At 41.6% G+C, this 21,855-nt stretch overlaps 2 protein-coding genes across 3 annotated transcripts in view; both read left to right on the forward strand.

Moving 5' to 3' along the window:
• Positions 1-6,179, forward strand: part of LOC136441215 (transforming growth factor beta receptor type 3-like) — a 32,620-nt gene extending 26,441 nt beyond the window's left edge. Inside the window, exons 10-16 of the mRNA XM_066437355.1 lie at positions 591-735; positions 1,018-1,108; positions 1,682-1,868; positions 2,462-2,606; positions 3,070-3,117; positions 3,316-3,423; positions 3,813-6,179. Coding sequence (XP_066293452.1) covers positions 591-735; positions 1,018-1,108; positions 1,682-1,868; positions 2,462-2,606; positions 3,070-3,117; positions 3,316-3,423; positions 3,813-3,970 — 882 coding nt within the window. The 3' untranslated portion in view covers positions 3,971-6,179. The remainder of the gene's footprint in view (positions 1-590; positions 736-1,017; positions 1,109-1,681; positions 1,869-2,461; positions 2,607-3,069; positions 3,118-3,315; positions 3,424-3,812) is intronic.
• A 574-nt stretch (positions 6,180-6,753) lies between these two features.
• On the forward strand, positions 6,754-18,806 carry LOC136442098 (eosinophil peroxidase-like). Of its 2 annotated transcripts, none has more exons than XM_066438723.1 (20): positions 6,754-6,993; positions 8,349-8,422; positions 8,852-8,941; positions 9,387-9,534; positions 10,232-10,383; positions 10,837-11,126; positions 11,859-11,983; positions 12,217-12,316; positions 12,763-12,920; positions 13,288-13,402; positions 13,686-13,932; positions 14,377-14,507; positions 14,723-14,866; positions 15,347-15,494; positions 15,811-16,006; positions 16,195-16,397; positions 16,695-16,820; positions 17,197-17,416; positions 18,109-18,302; positions 18,745-18,806. In XM_066438723.1, exons 2-20 carry the CDS (start codon positions 8,392-8,394, stop codon positions 18,756-18,758), a joined length of 2,832 nt encoding a protein of 943 aa, XP_066294820.1. In that variant the 5' UTR covers positions 6,754-6,993; positions 8,349-8,391; the 3' UTR covers positions 18,759-18,806. The 2 variants fall into 2 exon arrangements, with proteins under 2 accessions (XP_066294820.1, XP_066294821.1); XM_066438724.1 differs by having other exon boundaries at positions 8,876-8,941.
• The last annotated feature ends 3,049 nt before the right edge of the window (positions 18,807-21,855 follow it).

The following is a 21,855-nucleotide window of genomic DNA, read 5'->3' on the forward strand; positions in this document are numbered from 1 at the left end:
CACCTAGTCACTTCGGCTTATCCGATCAAAAAGTGTGCCAAAAGGATTTGGTTGCGGATGTGCCAACATCTAGCACATTTGCCACCAAGAACCGTACACATTATTTTGTCCATTTTTATTGTGTAAGACACACCAGAAGGTGTTTTCAACAAAGCTGTGTGACCAGAGGAACAGATTCTGAAAATGTATGAAATTGTTGCCGACAATGTCATGAATCTACAGAACTTTAAGGAACAAAAGCCCCTCAGGGGGCCACACCTGCACTACTGCTGCATGTGAGGTCTGTCTGCAGCACTTGTCATGTGGTTGACTCTGTGGTTCATCTAGGTTCAAAGACCTGTAGTCCGAGCATTGTTAGGGAAAGGTGAAAGAGGATTAATCGAAATGTGGTGTTTCCATCAGGATGATCAATCCATCAATAAGTCAATCAATGAAAATATCAATCAAGAGCCTGTCAGAATTGTTAACCAGCAAGTCTTAACTCTGTACACACTTCTTTCCAATGAGGACTCTGGCAAAAGTTTTTGGCCGGCCTCCCAACCATCCCTGTTAGTCTGTCACTTACAACATGTTCCTAAATGCTTCTGCAGGCCATACCTACAGCAGTCAGTGACGACCCTGTGTCCTTCCACATGGAGATTTACAAGACTTCCCTGTACATGAGACCTGAGGTGGAGTTCCCTATGGTGAAGGAGACTGACGAGAGAATATTCGTGGACATTCAAGTCGCTACAGGTTCGTCGCCAAGGGTGTGATATGAGGGAGAAAAAGTGTTTCCAGACATGTTAGGTTAACAACCGCTGGGTCGTTGGGCAGCAAGCCACTTTTGGCAACTAAATAGTGCATTTACTTAATGTTTGGTATTGAAAATACTGGTAGTATTACAAATCAACAAATGAAACTTGACAAATATGATGTACAGTGACTGTATTGCAAAATTTGTTGCCACTTTCTTTAGCAGCTCTTTTGCTATACAAACAAGTGATGTCATACTTTATGTCTCTATCCATTGTACAGATGAAGGGCTGGCTCTGAAGGTTGACCACTGCTATATGTCCGACTCATCTCTAAAAGACAGCCCACCTCTCTACAACCTCATAGAAAATGGGTAAGTTTTTTCTTGAAGTGTGCTAAGATTCGGTCAATACAGGTGGCAGTGACAGCCATTACTGTCTGTAAGGGCCTTCCATTCCCATTGTTATGTCTCATTGGGAAATCCTTGAGACAAACAGTAATGAAATTGTTTCTGTAGCCAATACATGTAACGAAAAAATAGACAAAACTACCCACAACAACAACATTATTACCTGGTCCCATAAGTGTAAGTACCCGTCATGTCAAATTACACTGCCGAAGGAGCAATCAATCAAGAACGTTTGGCAAGTTGATTGTATTGTCTGGATATGACATGGTACGTGTCGGTGCATACATTAGACTGTTAAGAAATAGTTAACAAAATTTTTCCATTGAAAGCAACATTTCTTTACTCTTTTGACAATTAAGATTAAGAGAGCGTTCCAATCTGTGAAATTTTATACAGAAAGAACAGGAAACAGAAACAGACTGAGATCCCTCCATGATTTTGCAAAATAATGACTACTGTACTTTGAAAAATAGGAGAAATCTCATAGTGAATGACATTGAAAAGTGAATTATAAACCTGTGTGCTTGTCCACCCCAGATGCCCAGTGACCAGTAACAGTGTGCAGTACCTGGCAGTCACACCGCTGGACACAGACAGTATGTCTACGCAGAAGAAGCAGCGCTTCAGCTTCCTCCCCAAGAACGTGGTCATGCCGTTTGTGTTCCTGCACTGCCAGCTGACCGTGTGCAGCGAGGGGGACAGTTATATACCGGAGATTGAACAGGTGGGGACAACAGATACATAATGTAACAGGGTAGATAGTTCTGTAAGCTACAATGTGGTCTATCACTTCCTCCCAAGCTGAAAAGCTATCTACAACATCATAGTCATGATTCAAGCATGTTCAGGACAAAAGAAATAGATGAGCTATGAAAAGAAGGTAATAGAGGGCCCAAAAGCTTATGTTCACCAAGACACTCTCTCCCTAAAATGTCTTTGAAAAATCATCAACATCCATTCATAACTTCTTCACATAACACAGGCAAGCACAGAATCAGATTGCACTGAAAACATCATCTCTATTGGCAGAGGTTGAAATGATGTGTTTGTGATATTTCTCAAACATCTGTAATCTACTGATGTCGTAGATTGTTACAAAAAAGTTAAACGTGGTTGAATTAGAATAATTGTATTCAACTGTCAACACAGTCTTCTAATTAGCAAAGACTTAACTGCCTTACGGCTTTGATTTCTAGATTCTACATGGCAGTTTAATCTGTATGTAGCTTTTGTATAGAACATGGCATTGTCATTGGATGAAAGTGCTACTGGTTACATAATTGTGCTGAACTTTGGCCTTTTTTCTTCTCGTTCCAGTGTGTGGACCTGAATGACTTCTGCCTGAGAAAGCGAGCGTCAGAACAGCACCGGACACAGAAGAGCAGCGTGTACTCACAGCATCGCTTCCTGGGGCCGTTCATCGTGAGTGGGAGTGTGGGCACCGAGCAGCCAGATCACAAAGGTAGGTTCTGTGATCATGAACTTACAGGGGGAGTGAGGATGGGGGTTTGTGTCTCATCATTATCTGGTCGTGACAGTCTCACGGGGGCTCATGGCCATTCTCCTCCATCCCTCGCTATCCTCCATTGCACTGGGCATGTCTTCCAAAGTACAGTTCACAAGTACAGAGTTGATGAATGTAGGTAGTGCATGGTCTGCCTACAGGTACATGTCCATGTTTTGGAGCCCATAGGAGAACATTGCTAATGATCTCTCCCTTGGTTTCTACTTTCACGTTTCAATTAGATAGTGAGAAATTTATAATATTCACATCAGGAAAAAAGAAAAGAGTCTGACATTTTGTAAACCACTAGTAGTGGCCTAGAATTAGTTGTACCATAGTTTATATCCTAGCCTTTCAATCAGGTACCTCCTGTAATGGTAATTGCGACCAAGGCATTAAATTGGACACAATTTTCTTGCAGGAAAAGCAGAGGAATCAAAAATCAAGTCCAGACAACACGGTCCTCAGAGTGAGTACCATATATTTTCCATAATGTTTGGGATTTAACTTGAAGTTTTTGTTGATATTTTTTTATGTGTGTTGTTGAATATTCCGTGACAAAATTTTCTATCTATTACTAATTGTGGCTGCATACCCATTGTTCTATTGCCAGGATCTTTGGATCAGTCCAAATGCTTTCTAATGCATTGTTTTTTCTATCTACCAGTTGTGATCCAAGGCTTGGAGGCAGGCACTGTGGTCGGCATTGCTTTTGCCGCTTTTGTCATCGGCATAGTGCTGACAGCAACACTTTGGTACATTCACACTCACACAGGTAAAGGTTCATGTTCACATCAGTTCTGTATTCACTTGTGCCAGGTGAAACTTATGTTTACAGTGGTGAAACATTTGTAATCATGTAAGGCTATGATAACATACTTACCACAGGCATCACAGGTACATGTAGTAATGATAGAATGATAATGTACAGTCAAACCTGTACACGTGACCACCTCTGCATAAGGACCACCTGGCCTGTGTGACCACTTGTTTGTGGTCTCTTGGAAAATTTTTCCCCTTAACATAAGCTTTGAGAATCTATAGTGACTACCTGTCCACATAGACCAGATTTTATTTGTTCCCTGAAAGGTCTTCTTGGGTAGTTTTGACTCTAGTATCATGCCAATGTCATAACAGTATAATGTCATTCATTGTCTTCTTTAGGTCCTAAAAGAGAGAAAAAGGACAGTACCAGCCCCCCTGTCCCACCCAAAAATCCCCTCACCCCACGACAGCTCCCGCAGAGGTTACCGGTCTACGACTGCCACGGGTACCACACGCAGAACGACAGAAATCCCGAGCCAGGGTCCACGTCGGTCTAGCGCTAACTCAGCCGGGTGCAGTCTGCTGTCAGCACAAGGGGGGATGATATAACTTGTATGTCAGAGTTGTGTTTGTGTCATTTCTAGATCTTTGTCTAGTAAAAGAAAGACAGTTGATTTCAAAATTTGCTGTAAGTTTTTTTATCAATTCCTTTCACTTATTCAAACAGATGTGATTTTGTGGGGAGAGGGGGGTATTTTGCTTCCCAAGAAAGGGTGGGAATTGGTCAAATCCAGAGACAGGACTAGAAATGACTCCCCAACTCTGCATTGTCTAAGGGATTACCTCACGGGTTGGGTTGAGATAATATAGAGGTGTTTTATGGTATGCAGTATAAATACATGTCTGTAAAAACAAGGAAAATTTGATGATTTCTTTTTTTTTTTTACTGGTTGCTCCCATGTTCTTATTGTATGATATTCATCTGTTTTCTCCAAACTGTAAGGAGATTGAAAGCACAAAAGAGTATTGAGGCACACCTCTTTTACATGTACATGTATGCCACTGTGACAATCCTACCTCCTTATTTATTGGATACAATGTACACGAGGGGGTACAAAAATTGCAATTTGCAGGAAGAAAAAGTTGATTTTGGGTACTCTTATACTTATCTTGTAAATAATATAGTTGACATGTACCCTTATCAAACTTTCAGGGCTCAAGGAGTCACATCAGCCATATATTTGAAGATAACCCTTCAAGGGTTAATAGAAAATAAGTACCCTTCATTAAGTACCATTCACTGGTACATCTTTTTTTGGTCTTTGGCCATGGATGTTAACTCTATATGTTTTCGGTGTGATGTATTGTTTTGAGAATTAACAACTAAAAGCCCTTAAGTTAAAGCATTGCTGTTGAGAAAATAGTCTGAAGGTTTTAAAGACATAATGATTGTACTTTTGAGTGCACACGTGTGTTTGTGGGAGGGGGGTGATCACAAGTGTCTTTTAGAGAAGTTCCAGAGAGCATTTGACTAATTTTGAGAGTTAAATCTTTGCAGCTTCCATTTTTCAGTACCCTTTCTATATCAACAGATGTTTTGCTGATGAAGTGTACACATCAAAAAACAGGATGTGAGATTTATTTATTTTGATAGAAAACGGGTAGATATTAAGGTCACTGGCACAAGATAGGGCTCAATATAACAGAATCATTCACTCCGAATTTGCCACTGAAATAATATACTGCCAACCTCAAGTGTGCAAACGCACAAATTTGTACAGTTTTGATTCCAGGCAAACAATCCTATTCAATCTAAAGATACAATATACCTCGCTAAAATATTTACCAGATAAGGCAAATGATCAAGAACTTTAAACAATCAAACTCAGTCTCTAGTGTGGATGATGAAAGTATGAATAAGTTGATTAGGCAATATTGTGTCAGATTAGATACATTTCTTAAAACGCCTTGTTGCGGCACCAAGTATGTAAATAGAAACTCAATGTCTATTTGTAGCTCGCTACTTGTTCTTCAACAATGTATTGTGGTAGCTGCCAGTCAAATGGTGAGCTGAGTGCCATATTATGAACTCCAAATAACTCTGGTCATTGAGAAGACACTGCTTTGTGGTAAGGCCTTTCAAGTCAGGAGCTAGTTTGCATATTTATGGTTAGTCCTAACATTATCAACACTTGTCAGTTGACTTCAGCATAAAGTCGTGATTTCAAATAGCTCGGGTATGGCAATCTTTAACATTATAGATGTAACAAAAATGTGTATGAACAGAATATTGAATGATAGAGCCATAACATTAACAAGCAATAGAAAAACATGAATGTTTAGAAAAGCCAATTTCCTATCATTTTAGTGGTGCCATTTGCAATGTTTAATGTGTAGAGGCCCAGTGTTGTTGTGTGAAGCTTTTGTGAATTTTGAATGTTTTCACACGCACTGCCTTTACCATGACACCACACCTCAGGATGCCTACATATGCGCAATCCTCAGAGCTTGTATATTATTGTGACCAACTCAGGTGTTTTGTATATTACAGTTTGTGCTGTTTTGAAACAGAAAATACAAAAAAGAGATGGTATGAGTCTATTTTCAATGGATGTTATCAGTAGATATGTTAATGTTGTTGTTGTTCTAAACCTTTCTGCCAATTTGTAATTATGTACAGTGTTAATGTGACAAGATTTAAAAGTTCCTCACTGTGTAAAGAAGTTCAGGAGTTGAAGTATGACAATACAAGAGGCACTATTCTCACAGCGTTGTCTGTTGTACTTTTTCCAACATTCCTTACACAGAAATGTTATCTACCTTGATATTCGAGTAGTTATGCATTGGCCCAGACGCTTGCCATTTTTGGCGATGTTTCTGCATCACTACTGTAACAGTGAGGTAACATACACATGTCAAGTCCATCTCTCGTAAGTTGAGATTTCAGAAGTGTCGAGCTGATCCTGAAAGCACTATTATAGTGGGGAGTGGTTTCAAGAAGTCTGTTCAATGGTTGATATATACTGTAGGAGTGTACGTATAACTTTCCCTTCTTCTTTAATTAATATAAATCGAAGCAAAGCCATTAAAGGACTTATTTAACGAATGAATGTTATATAACGTCCACGTTGAGGAATAAGGAGCTTCAGTTAGAGACTCATTTAGACTGGCCCACTCTTTGCAGACATTATAGATACTGTTACCTGTGTCTGCTTTTTTATTGATTGAATATTATGGTCCCCGATGATATTAACAAAACAGCGATGACATTTCTTCATGTAGAAGCTGCACTTTTAATTTGCCGGTCCCCCGGTCTTAACTTTTAAAAACCTAAGGAACAAACGCTCCTGAAAACATAGCCTGGTTGACATTGACAAAGGCATCTGAATGTAAAAACAAAGTATCACAGAATGTATCACAATGCAACTGATTTGTAGAATCAATCGAAGTTGCAAATGTCAGATCAACAAAGCCGGATCTCCGTCTAGAGCCGTAGAAGGCTACGCAGGTGCAAGTGTGGCACTCCGCCAAGTCTTCACCACCGGGCGCCCATGGATATAGCCGCGTCTTCTGTAGTCCGGTAAGGAGCTTACTTTACCTACTTTATTTCCTGAGTACTTCTTAACTTAAGAGCTAGCTACTGTAGATTTGGGGAGTTCAGAGACAGAGCGGAGTGTATATTACGCAGCCACTCAAACGCCAATCTCCAAGCAGTTGGGTGGATAATTGTAGCGTTTCTAAAAGTTCTCTACCTAAAGTCGCTGTTCATGTGGACGGGCAGAGACGCAATCTTTTAACTAAGGGAAGAGACCCTCTCTATGTCCAGTGTCTGTAGATATTGTGGCAGAAAACTGTCAGAAATAGCAGTCTGTCAGAAAATTATGTGTACCTATAAAAAAAAAGACCAGTACACTTGAGTGACTTGACCCTACGTTCTACCCTCGGAGCCGAGACGAGGATTGTTTTTCTCAACTTCTGTACAATGATTCTTGTCCTGACTTTATTGCGTTCTATAAGTTTCGCCCTGTTCTTCAGCATCCTTTTCTGATTTCATCCTAAGTTGTTGTTGCTTTGTGTTTGTGAGTCTGAGTTGCTCGCATATCACTGACTGTAATGATTCAGGCTCTAGAATTTGGAATGTTTCCGACCACTAGAGGAAATCTGCGTTAAAATGAAGGCACAAAATATTTGAAACATTTGCTTCTACAGCAGCAGGTCATTGCGTAGTGACCCGTCATATTTACAAATGTCGATATGGTCAAAATATATTTTCCACGCATTATGAAATCTGTAGAAGTTGGATTCATTGCACGTACACATCGCTATGTTTGGATCAAACAATATTGACCTACGTCGTATGGAAGCGTAGATATGTCCGGGTTAACAGTCAGATGTGTCGTGTCGGAGCTCGTTTATTCTAGTTTTCTAGATCTGTTTACGGCATTGTGTCTCGGATAACGCCTCGTTTTGGTGACGGTATGACGTCAGCAGCCTTGCCCTTGTCGACTTTAACAGGATTGTTGATCATATAATGTAGCTCCATTAAGATTCATAACATGAATAATTCTGAATGCTAAAAGCCATTGCTTGATACATTTCAAAACACAGCTACAGAGCCATGTAAGAATAGTTTATCACTTATTTTGTACAAAGACCTACTGAATTTTGTTTTGAGTAATATCATGATGGTATGCTTTTAAATCGCAGTTTCTTCTGAATAGAACGGACTATAATTTCTTATTCATTATTGATTGACTGTTTAAGGCGTGTCTAAACAAATCATGGAAAATTCACAGCACCTATTATCAGGTCCTTACTTGAAGGCAACTTACAGCCGTTCTATGTCGTAGATTCTTCACAGATCTGAAGAATTCACAGAATCTCCAGTAGTGTCATGAATGTTGACAAAACGATTTCATAACTTTCTGTCGACAGTCTATCCTGGTCCCCAAGGTCAGCCTAAGCCGACTGTGGAGCTATGGGGCCGTTCATGCTGCTAGTTCTCACAGGTAAGTCACCAAGGCTCGGCTTTGCTGAGCCAGCTATCACTACCTTATGTAAACGTACAATGTAACGTTACACGGCACTGTGTGGAAATATGATATACCAAAGCAGGTGCGGAGATGTTTAAGACTGTGTGCGTCATGCACAGTTAGTTATCTAAGCGTTTATTGTGCTGTGATGACAAAATGATGATGATAAAGTTATGACTTGTTTTTTCGCTAACCAAAGTTAGTCATGGTTATCCGGATAACATATATTCAAGACAGTACGGTCACTCATTATTTTTCCCCATGCATGGCGGATCATACATGTAATCGGAGCAGGAAGTATTTTGTTATGTAAACATATAAACATATCGGAGATAGTTTCATAGCGAGCCTCCATAACCATCAATACAATAATATTTTTATGTCAACTTTGTTTGATGCATACAGTTTGTTCTGGTCTGTTTGGTGCAGTGACATATGCGGCAGCCATTCCCGATGAGGACGATTCTCAACAGCAGCCAAGCCAACAGTTCATACGTAGGCGTTTGAAAATGATATCTGTTCATGGCTTATTGTTTAACACTAGTGAAAAGCTCAAGATATTTACCAAAACACCAGTATCTTGTTTGATATTTTTCTTATTGAATAAACACATACCAAACGGTAGGACCTAGCCAAATGATATGCTAACTAAGTCGTGTGAAAATATGACACTGACAAAGTAACAAAACTTCTTCAAGATAACACAGATTTTAGCATATACTAGTACTGTTCAAATTGCTATGTTTGCCAAAGTCTGTACAATACTCAGATTTATATTTGATCATTTCCTTTTTACTACATGTGGACGTAAAGTTCTGTTAAGTACTGTTCAAGTGGCTATGTCTGCTTGTATATACAATAGTCAGATCTATAGACTTCTTCCTTCTTACTGTACATACTTAACGTTACCATACTTCCGTCTGCCCGTGTTTTACCCCAGTGTCGCAGGATGCTTGGGAAGAACGGATGAAGACCCATGAGGAGCGGTACCCGGGAGATGTTTATGTCGACTCCTCCATACAGGAGACAATAAGACACGTGGATAACACCATCAGAAACACGCAGAAGATGCACGATGATAAGGAAAGGTAATTGTTTCGTTTGTAGTGTCCAAGCTTGACTGTGTTGCGTTCTTATTGTACATGTATATTATAACGTACTCGCCAAGCAGAGGTTGGTGGGGAAAATTGTGACCCTTTCGTCATGTGCCCCATTTTCTGTCGGCACTTTCTACCAATTTGGTGGCGATTTTCGACAGAAAACCGGGCATATGACAAAATAAGGTCACAATCCTCTTCACCAACCTCTGCTTGGAGAGCAGTCTACTGTTTGTGAAGTTGATTTTGAAAGATCTGAAATTAGCTCCTTGCTTCATTTGAAATGTATGAACCATACAATATAAAACAAGGAGCATTGGATGTGGCCTGTCGAAACACGCAGGAAATGTCATTTTTAAGTTCAATAACTGCAGTGTTACAACTCATTGAAAACGATGATTATATGGAATCAGCTGTGGTTCATCCATCTTGTCTCTTATTTTTAATTTCAATTTTAATCTTAAAGTTCCTTTTGTTTTCCGTGAATGATTTCATCAGGTTGGTGAATGACTGAATCATAGCAAAGTTCTTTCGTTGATGAAGGTTAGACATCAGCAAAGTTCTTTATTCACAACCACGTATTCAACAAATAAATGCTTAAAATCTTTTTAGATATACTTCTTTAAACGCGTCGTTATGAGTAAGGAACGTTGCCATTCTTCCTTTTGTTTCGTTTGTGATTATGAAGGGTAAGAACACCGTTTGACTACCTGGAGAGTCTGCACCACATGAGCCGGGAGGCGCATCAGGAGGCTCGCGCGGCGGCCATCGTGGAGGGAACCATGCAGCTGGTGCTGGAGAGGGTCACGGAGAACGACAACAACTGGGTAGCGGCCGGGGGTACGTTTCTAACGAATCTTTGTAAAAGTGTTTGAGCAAAGGGATCCCTGAGGATTTCATTTCTGAAATGTTACCCCTGTCCTTGTAAGTCTATTGGTAGCGGCTTTACAGCTGAGCTCCTGGATCCAATGAGTTTGTAACTGTGAGACCAGTTCGAACGGTTCGAATCCGGGGAAAGGTATCCTGGTAGGAGCTGCACCGTCTTTCGAAAGACGGAAAAGGGGGGTCCCGTGTTCGAGGAGGTGCCTCGAGCACGTTACCGAATTAAGAAGTAAAACTAGTCCAACATTGCATATCATACCGTTGAACCTTTTCAAAACTAAGAAATAGTTGTTTCTTGAGAACATTTTTCCTTAAAGTGGGACATATGCATACAGTAATTCTATACGATATTGCATTTTCAACTTTGAAACAGGCTCTACATTGAAACAAACCAAACGGATTCTTTTCCAGACATGTGCGACATACGCAAAGCCATCTCCCCTGCCCAGCGAGACATGATCGCCAACATGTCAGGCTGTGAACAGTTTACCACCGCAGCGAACTGTTCCATACACAAGTATCGCACCGCCGACGGCAACTGCAACAACATCAACAATCCGCATTGGGGCGCTGCGCTACAGCCCTTCAGACGCTTTGTGTCGCCTCGGTATGATGACCAATGGAACGTACCGCTTGGATGGGACAAATCACGGGAATACAACGGTTTCCCTCTTCCCAGTGCCCGCCAAGTTTCCAATGTGGTATGTGTAGCTTTTGTGTGCCTTAAGTATAACACAAAGGAATCCTTTGTGGCCTAGTGTTACTTTTATGAAAGTTGTGAGTTTGAAAAGAAAGTTGATGTTTTCTGAATGCATTTGTGTCGCTCAATCCTGCCTACACTACTGTTCCATGTATCTTTCTATAGATGGTGCTGAAGAAAACTATCTATTCTTTGTATTGAAGCACCCAGCTTATGTTAACAGATTTTAAGAGGCAGACTTGAATATATCTTTACCCCCACAATTGAAAAACAGATAAATATATAAAAGACTGCTTTGTCATTAGAAACAAATACCGAAACTAATGATTAAACACACTCGATTGTACATAACACTATATCAAAGACTTATGCTAGTCCTTATTGTGTTAGTAATTAGTATGTTAAGGTTTATTCTATTCCTCTATTTTAATAGTTGTTGCCATACATTGTACCGTGTACAATTGTCATGCAATAAAGTTCTTCTTCTTCTGTAATGCCCACCAGGGTATAGGAGATTTTTTTTACGCAACCAGGTAATCTCACCTGCTAACGTCTCGGTGTCTGTCAGACACCTTCATCAGAGCTTCTGACTGGAGTACTGATGAAGGTGTCTGAGAGACACCGAAACATTAGCAGGTAAGATTACCTGGTTGTGTAAAAAGAATCTCCTATACCCTATATTCTACCAACCTGATGAAATTATTTTCGGATGTAATGCCCACTTTTCCCCCAGCTGCTGACCAGTTCTGAGCCGGAGGACGATCCTGAGTACACACACATGCTGACGGAGTGGGGCCGGTTCCTACGTCACGACATGGAGCAGACTGCCACCGCTGTGGGCTGTACCGTCCTGGCATCGTGAGCTCAACCATTCTAATCTCTAAGTAGATCTACCGGTGGCAAGGCAGTATCAAAAGGGCATAATGGCTCTTTTGATACTACATGCACCGATAGTTGGAAATTAAACCATTCCGCATCCATGGATGATGCAGTGATTCTGTTGTAGTCAAAGTTTTACACTTTGGATTTATGTGGCCAGTTTATCGAAACCAAGCAGGCTAATCATGATGATATACGTCTGTTTATTCCAGAGACGGAAAGATCCTGTGTACAGACACATGTGACAACGTCAGCCCGTGTTTCCCCATTCCTGTTCCTGACGACGACCCACGGATAAACAACACCGAGAAGGTACACGTCATCCGCAAACCTGCAATTAAAATTTACCCAAAAGATACCTACTACCTAAGTATTGTGTACACGTATATGCCTTTACACAGCATGCTGTACAACAGTCATTTCATGCCATACATGTCGTTTTCCTGCATTGTTGGATCTCTGCCATGTATTATAGAAATCTATATATAGCGTATTGTGCATTTAGCGAGTCCATTGATCAGACTGTGATATGTAATTCACTTTATCTTCACGGTAGCAAAATTTCACGGTGTAAGGAAAATGGACACTTCACGGTGGCGGCACGTGATTCACAGAATTGATGTGTGACGGAATCATAAATAATAACAACATTTTTTCACGGTGATGATAAGTTTACGATACAGAGGTGAAAACAGTGAACATAAAGTTACAGTGAAAGAAACAAGTATAAACAGTTTGATTGGTTATTTTTCCCTCAGCCCTGTCTACCCTTCACGCGGTCCAGCTCCATGTGCGCAGTGGCTGTCGGTCAGACGTCTCGCCCTGATGACCTGACGGACAGGGAACAGATCAACCAGGTCTCCAGCTTCATCGACGCCTCCATGGTGTACGGGCCCTCGGAGGAGTTGGCTCAGTCGTGAGTAACATCTACTTCACTTCTGTACATTTTACCGCTCCATTTTACACAGATCTTCTGCTGAACTCATGTAGCCTTCTCTTATAAATGTATCACAAAAAAAAACTGCACAATACATGGCAAATAGACCTAATTTTTGTAACCTCTGTAAAATTGCGTCGGCGTGGCGTAGCGGTTAGAGCGTTGGACACGACCTTCCCTGACGGTTGATTGACGCCCACCGAGCCACTTTGGCTAATCTGTCAAAATGTGTGCCAAAAACACAATACGGATTTGGTGCGCCAATGTGCCAACATCTGTACATTGACAACCACCAAGAGCCGCTAAATTTTTTTTTCTGTAAAATTGCAAGTTTTTGTTCTTGCAGACTCCGTGACCTGATTACCGATGAGGGCCTGATGCGTGTTCAGCAGCGGGCGGACATCAGCTCGGGACTGGACCTGCTACCGGTCGAGGAGGAGGAGGAAAACCCGTGCAAACAGGTAAGTAAATGTGACTACATGTATGTTTCTAAAGAACATGAAAACAACGCAACGAATTTGTTAGAGAGGAACTGTTCAAGGCGATACGATAAGGAGACAGGCGAGATGCAAGAAAACGTCTTGAGAATTACTTTGACACCAGAACGTCCAAACAAACGTCTCCGAAGTATTTTTGGCGACAAGTTAAGGGCGGAGTCGATAGTATTTGATTTGCCTGCTTCTTATCCTTTATGATCAAGCAAGCAAGCAAGTAGCAAGCAAAATCATTCCATGTATCTTACAGGACCCGGCAGGTGGCGACACTGTCCCGTGCTTCCTCGCCGGCGACAGTCGTGTGAACGAGGACAACAGGGCCATCGCCTCTCACACCATCTGGGTCCGGGAGCACAACAGACTGGCCCGGCAGCTCCGCGTGCTCAACCCGCACTGGAGCGGCGACCGGCTCTACCAGGAGGCCCGCAGCATCGTGGCGGCGGAGATAGCACACATCACCTTTTCGGAGTACCTGCCGAAGATCCTGGGACCGGACGGTAGCCGCGTCCTTTACGCCTGTTCGATTAAATTCATGATTTACACGATCACCTTTGCCAAGCAGGTTATGTTTTTTGTAGTGTTGAGATGCATCTATGCATGTTTGTATGTGATTTAGCAGCATTACTCGAGAAGGTCTGGACGGAAGGTCTTGATAATTCTTCTAATCTAATCCGTCTTCGTGAGACCTTGAAAGGATTAGATCTTGCGCCCCTAGCGGTTTGTTAGGGTACTATATCGGAACGTTCGGTTTTGATATCTCGTGTTCTGGACACGCTATGGTCGTACTTTTTGAATGGTAGACTAGATGACCGAGATAGCTGCTCATGTTTAGTATAGCATTCAGGTGTTCGCTTTGAACGAAGAATACAGCTACATAGACAACACAGACAATGATTATATTGTTAACACTAAGTGATAATGATTTTGATTTCTTATTGTAGCAATGGAAGATGTGGGGGAGTATGTCGAATACGACCCTGACGTCGACCCGTCCGTGCGAAACGCGGTTGCCATGGCAGCCTTCCGGCTCAACGACGCCGCGACTGCACCACTGGTGAAGCGTTACGACGAGGTAACTTTACAATTAAGTCAAGCAACAACATAATAGTGTGAGAGTCAACTAGTTTTTGAAGAAAGCAAAGCATGTTGAGTTGTGACACATAGCTGAAAGGCTTGATTTATGCAGTTTGGAATCCAGCGCTGTGATATTTTCTGAAGGACATGGTCTTTGATAAAAAGATAAAAGATGAATCTTATAAGACTTTATCGTTCCACCTTTTTGTCCAGAACTATGCAGAGGACCCTGTTATAGGAAACGTCGCCCTACGCGACACGTTTTTCGCCCCCTGGCGGATTGTGAAGGAAAGTGGCATCGACCCACTGGTCAGAGGAATGATCGGGAGTCCGACCAAGCTCGCAACACCAACAAATGTAAGGAATACTTCAGTTACAGATATACATTCGTAGTTATCATTAAAAAACACATATTCAGCTTAATCTAAGTTTGGCACATGGGTTCACTTGCTTTAAGACTTCAGTTCTCGAAACATTTAACTTACAGATATAAGGTCGTAGTCAGCATTGAAAGGAAATATGGAACACACAGCTAGCTTTTTTTAAGTTTATTACATGAGGTATACTTACTCTGAAGGACGCTCACTTCTTGAAACATCGTTATTTAACAAATTATTTTGTCCAATCCCTCTTAATCAGAAAACACACGCACACAGACGTTTGTAGAACAACGTCAACGTGTATTCATGAAAGATCCTCTACATCAGAATGGAAAATTACGTCTCTTGGGAGCAGCCCCTGGGCCCTAATGCGCATGTGCGAGTTAGAGAAGACGGGAAATCTGCTAGATCAACATTATCACCATGAAACTTATTTCTTACTCCTCCCACATCATAGGTCATACATGAAGACCTGACTCAGAACCTGTTCGCCCAGCCTGACCAGCCCGGCCTAGACGTAGCCGCCATCACCATCCAGCGGGGGAGGGACCACGGCATACCGTTCTACAACAACTGGCGGGACCTCTGTAATATGCCGCCAGCAGGCGAGGAAGCTTTAGTCTTCACATACAGACATTAGGGAAAACGCAAACGTACCAGAATAGATGAAATCTGAATAAACAAAAGTACAGCGACTTTTGCAAGGTCTACTACATCTATACATACAAACAGTCAAGTGGATAATTAACCTATACATAAATGTAAATTAACAGATACGAGTAAATCAACATGTTGAGTCCAACGTATTATTTTGGAAATATGCTGGAATATATCATAACTGATTTAAATTCCGGTACTGAAACCGTCTCTTTGTGAGAATTATTGACTTAATGAAACGTCATCATGTTATTCTGTTTCCAGAATCGTTCGACGACCTTTCTGGTGAGATGTCAGATGCTGACGTCCGTCAGAAGCTGTCTGACGTGTACGGTGACGTCAGCAACGTTGACTTGTGGGTTGCTGGACTGTTGGAGGACCACGTGACCGGGGGGCGAGCGGGGCCAACCTTCAGATGTCTCATTGCGGAACAGCTGAAGTTGATACGACAAGGAGACAGGTATGAACACGTCTTGGGCATTACTTTGGTACCAATCCGTCCAAATAAACGTCTCAGAAGTCTTTTTGGCGACGCCTCGAGGGTGGAGTCGATAGACTTTGCCTGGTTATCAATTTCGCTTCTAAGTTCTAACGTTGTATGGATTGGATGCTCACGTTTTCTATATATTCTCTCTGCTTTGATTCAAGATTTTGGCACGAGAACGTCGGTGTGTTCACGGCAGCTCAGCGCACCCAGATCGGCCGTGTGACGTATGCACGCGTCATCTGCGACAACACAGGGGTAACCAGGCTGCAACGTGACGTTTTCGCCAGGGCTGACGTCACAGATATGACGTCATGTGAAGACATTCCTGTCATGCTTCTGGAGGTTTGGAAGGAAACTTTTGAAGGTAGGATTTGCAAGAAACAAAAAGAAAATCTTATCCCAAATACAAGGCATCCAGCTCTCTTCAAAAGTTGAAGATTTTCCTGTCCTTTGCAACAAATGCCATACTGGGGAGATGTGGCCAAAAACAACTCCCTAGGGAACTCATGGAAAAATAGTTGGGCTTATTTCAAACCCTGAGGCGTCGCCAAAATCCGCTAGACATCAGTACCAACAGAATGTCCCCATTCATGTTTACGTTTCAATAGTGAAACATACTTGCTCGATGGTTATACAGATAATTTTGTACTATTTGTTTCAGATGCAGATGAATGTGAAAACCCGGACATGAACGATTGTGAACAGCTCTGTATCAATCTTGTCGGGTCGTATCTCTGCGCATGTCAGGACGGGCTTGTTCTGAGAGCAGACGGAAGGAGCTGTGCATGTAAGAACTCATGTTCTGTATTTGTTTCACTGGTTGAGATACAAGTGCGACTTTTTGAATTACGTGTAAACTGCTAAAAGAGAGCCAAAGTTTTGTACTACGTGCAGTATTAGATAGCCAGTGTACTATTTCATAAAGTACACGTGATTCAGTTTGGATACATGATAGTAATTTGCTCCGCATATTCCACATTTAATACTGTAATGTACAACAATACGTGCTTGTTTTCTACCATCTCGATTTGAGTAATATCCAAGCAGATGTTGTGGTCCGAGATCGACTGTAACGTTTCTGGATTCACCTTTTCCGTTACATTGGGCATTCCGCGTTAGAGGCATAACTAGATGTATAATTTAATAACTGTCCCCTACTTCAGCGTGTCCGGATCTGTACCCCGACCTTGTATCCAGTGGAGATTTCGGCGTGTACGAGAATCAGTGTTTCTGGTTCTCCTCGCTGTCGGGGGGCTGGCTGACGTACCTGGACGCTAGAGAGAGCTGTATGCTCCTCGGCGGGAAACTCGCCATGATCAAGGACGCCGATGTGCAGGGGTTCATCGAGAACTACCTCCGGAACAACAGGCAACAGTACAAGTCGTGAGTTTTGGGTCTTAAAACTCTCGATATTACTCAAAGACTACCTACCTCGTTATAAAACTATTGGCAACGTGTTTGTAAAGGCCCATGTCTCTTACAGTAACTACTAAAAAACTGTTTTTGCATAGATGACAATAAGTATTCTTGTATGTAATTGTCAATACTCAAATACATTTGGGACCGCACTGTTAGCAGCGACACCTAGCTGCAGTGTGGAATAGCACCAGCCAGTATTGTCGTGACGATGGTGACAGACGGTCACTGAAACGGCGACTGTTGATTATACATACAGATCCTGGTTGTGAATAAAGAACCTTGGTACACAGGGATTTTCCAACTTGATGAAAGTATTCACGGGAGTAACTACTGAAGACAGCATTAGTTCGCATCTCAGTTAAAGTGACCTGGGCGTATTGAAAAGACGCAAAGGGGTGGCGCCCATCTCCATTTCTATAGCCCTTGTGCCACGCATTTGTGCAAGTCTCTACAGCAGTGGGCTGGTCCGCTGGTAGTGATGTGTGTTAAACTACCATATTCTTTTCCAAATGCTGAGTGCTAAGCAGAGAAAGCAATATCGGTACCCGGCCGGGGATCGAACTCACGACCTACCGTGTAGAAGACGAACACTTTACCATCCAGGCCACTGCACCGGCGTCAGCGTTTTGACATACAGAAATTTTGATTCTTCTTAGGCAATATTTCATCGGGTTGGACGATCTCCGCTCCCACCACTTGTTGTGGAGCGACGGGACGGAGCTGGAGGGCTACACCAACTGGAGGAGCGGCCACACCCCTTATTACCGCGGGAACTATGGAGTCTTACTGGAGGACCAGCGGTGGGACCTGACCAGGGGCTCCAAGACTCTCCCCTACATCTGTCAGATGGGTGCGTAGTTTATGCCGTTACCGAATCGGTAATGACTAAATATGTAAATATTCGACCCCCTCCCGTCGGGCGCTTTTCTGGACTGTCGTATACTAGTATTCCGGACAGACGTATAACATGCGCCGACAAATGGGCTATACAGATTTGCGGAATCTACTGTAGTATCGATTATGTTTTACAAAATTGTAAGTAGCGTATAGATAAGATCAGCACATATCGAAGCCACGGAATTCAGACACGGCATTTCGGATAGTACATCAACTCTGGACCTACGTATGCGCTATAACCCCAGTACCTGTTCCCCTGACCGACCTATATGTTTCCCTGCACAGTTTCTATAAATCATGGGCAAAATCAAAGACACCTTTATTTCAGGACAATGCTCAACGGGAGTTAACCTTGCAGAAATCTAACAATAATCCTGCATCTACTTTCCTTTCAGATCCGGTCGACTGAAGAAACAGAATGCAGAGAAGATAAGTTATCAGAGAAACAGCTAAGTTCATTTTATCTGCGCACTGACTTTGATCTTTAAGAAAACAAAAACAAGCATATCATCTAGAATGAGAATAGGAGTAGGTGGCATACATGATAAGAGATTGTCTTTCCATGGAATATTGAGCCTAGAATAAGTTCAATGCGGGTTGATAGATAGAATGAAATCTGAATTGAAGTTCGTCATATGACCTTGTATCATCGAAGGGAGCTACCAAAATGTAAAACCTCCGACAATTTTCACCAGCAAATATAAATTCAGCCCATGAAGTGGCTCCCCCAACCGCCCAAGGTTATATTGCACCTCTAAGCAGTTCACGCACCTAATAACATTTCGAAAGGAAACTCTACTCTATTAATAGGTATTATACCATAATTATACGTTAAACATTTCATTGAGGGAAGACATTGGATGGCTGAGCGAAAAGTTGGGGTCTCAAATGAAAAATAAAGTACAAAAGCTTATCTTCATGAGTTACACTGTACTGATATGTTGTTGTTGTTGTCATTCTCAAGAACTTCCTATGAGTTATATAAATGTCCCTTGTTTATGAGACATAAACGTAACACAGCTTGCAATATGTCAAAAAACACATATGTACATGTAAGTCATGTTTGTAACTTTGCCAATTGATTGCACAAAATTACACAAAGACATCATCTTACATATAAATGTGTCTTACATGAGGTATATGTAATGTTAGCATTAGCGTTGTGTAACGATAAGATCATAAAATCTAGTATCTATAAGCATAACGCCCAATTCACCTGGATGAATTATGATAATGTTGAATCGAAAACTCAGTCTCAGCTGTCAGTTTTTGTCATATAATTGAATATTTCCGTTACCATAATTTTACTTAAAACAACATATTACAAGTACCTACAGTCAACGTATGTGCTCTCCTGTCATGTCAACTTTTTCCGTTACATCCTTTCTGTGCTCTTGTACGTTTTGGGCGAAGCTCTCTAAATTATTTTGAAACCATTTGCTCCACATTTATCATTGCAAATTCAATGGCACAGAAGGCCACTGACTTGATCCAATGGAGGACAACCTCTAGGACACCCCCAACATCGAAGCGAATGCACGTGAAAAGGGCCACGAAGGTTAGGAAAACACGTCACACAGATGGTTTGATAAACTATAAATCATTTAACACTGTTTTGTCGCCACGAGGTAGGTTGTATAGTTACAAAAGACACTAACGTCTTGTTCATTCGGCTCAGAGCCCGTCAAACGGCTCCCCCAGCGCCCAATGCAATATTGCATCCAAAAGTAGTCCGCATACCTTACAGCATTTTGAGAGAAAGGTTAGATTTATCGATAAACAAACAGACAAAATAACCGTTGCATTTGTTCAACTTTTCTTGTTTCACAAATCATGAATGAAAGTTGGATGAGGTAGCTTTTCAGAAACGTGACAATTTTCAGGACGTGTGCACTCGACCACTTCTTTTGGTAAAGGAAATGTATGTCATTTGAAAAAAAAATAATATCCATGTTTTTTTTTTGCGAAATGGCTTGAAAATTGTTATTCTTCATTTTAAGCGGTCACATTTTCAAAAACTAATTTATCAAGGCTAAATATTTGCACCCCCTTTGCGAGCCTTTCACTATCTCCCCATTCCCGAAAAGACGCAAATTTGGTAATTTGACGGTCGTTTCAACCACTATTATTTGGGCGGTCGGTAACGGTACTGCAGATAAGGCTATGATTGGGTTTGTAGTCCCGACTTGTAAAATCTAAAAAGATGCAAGAAATAAGGCGTTAAGCTGGTGAAAACTTTCCCAAATAGGTCTAGAAATTTTTACACACATCTAGAATGACCTTTAAGGCACTAGTTGACAAGAAAAGGATCAATTTTGGGCTCCGAGCGAGGAGCCAATGTAACACCATGTACGCCCGTCGAAGCGCCACCTACATTCATGTAAAATCAGATCTTGTACATAATGAGTATGTTAAGGATATGTTTGGACATCATCCGTTTTCCCTTAACAACTTTGACCTTTTACTCAGCTGTTCATCTTCTTATATGTGGCAAGGGACTGCCGGAGAAGCCTGGCCGTCACTCAGAAAACGTAACGATTTTCCACCCCGACATCTGCTTGGAGAACTTATCCGACTTCCTATGCCAACGTTGGCCTTTTAATTACTTGACTGTTCTTCCGTTCATATAATATACATCTGGACACGACCACAAAATGATATGAATATGGTCATACCGACACCCTTCCTATTGGTGAAAGGACAATGATATAGCGATGAACAATGATGAGTACCTTTTGTTTACCTTCAGTAAAGGCACATTTCTGATTTCTTGATTCTACACCACATTTAATACATAATATTCCTTAAACTTTAGATCATTTCTATTCCAGATCTCAGACACACGCCAACCCTCCCCTCTCTACTCAGCTCCAGTGCTGTTCGTCTCCCCGGATCGAGTCTGAAGAGAAGCGTATGTTAACAAGTGGTCTCCTGGGAGCCCACCGACAATCGAGCAATCAGCGGGGCACAATTGTGCTGAATGAGAATCAACTGCCGCTCCGTATCAGCACAAATATTGATTCGCTCTTAATTTGGGAGAAAATTTGGGAGGAAATCCAGGGGCTGTGTGTGTCTGTGCGCGGTGTGGGGAAGCTGTGCTGTTAGAAATAGGCTCTTGCAACTTTACAATGAATACAGTTTTGTCATAACAGTAACGTACCAGATTTGTTATGAAAAAACATTGATTTTTTTAGTGTTTTCCCGAATTCTTTTTTTGTGTAGGCTTTTTTCATGATCTTTTTTCCGTTTTTTTCTCCAGTCTTGTACACTTTTGCATTTTTCCTTCAGCGACGTTTGTTGATCAAAATCACACACTAGATATACAGGAGGGACAAATACATAAACAATACATTTCTAAAGAGCCTTTGAATATTTTGTCGTTCAAAAGTTTTCAGCTTAGCTGGTGCATAGAATCATTCGTAAAAAAAAAATCGTATACATAAAATGATATCCATATTTCCTGCTTTCATGACGATAGATGTGTTGAACCAAAATACAGGAGTACC

The sequence above is a fragment of the Branchiostoma lanceolatum genome, chromosome 9, assembly GCF_035083965.1.
Source record: "Branchiostoma lanceolatum isolate klBraLanc5 chromosome 9, klBraLanc5.hap2, whole genome shotgun sequence".
Lineage (NCBI taxonomy): Eukaryota > Metazoa > Chordata > Leptocardii > Amphioxiformes > Branchiostomatidae > Branchiostoma > Branchiostoma lanceolatum.

Excerpts from the sequence above, each read along its gene's own strand:
- LOC136442098 (XM_066438723.1), top strand. The coding sequence starts at position 8,392 with ATGGGGCCGTTCATGCTGCTAGTTCTCACAG. Across the intron at positions 11,127-11,858 it reads CCCGCCAAGTTTCCAATGTG|CTGCTGACCAGTTCTGAGCC; the intron begins GTATGTGTAGCT and ends CTTTTCCCCCAG. Across the intron at positions 13,403-13,685 it reads AGGAAAACCCGTGCAAACAG|GACCCGGCAGGTGGCGACAC; the intron begins GTAAGTAAATGT and ends TGTATCTTACAG.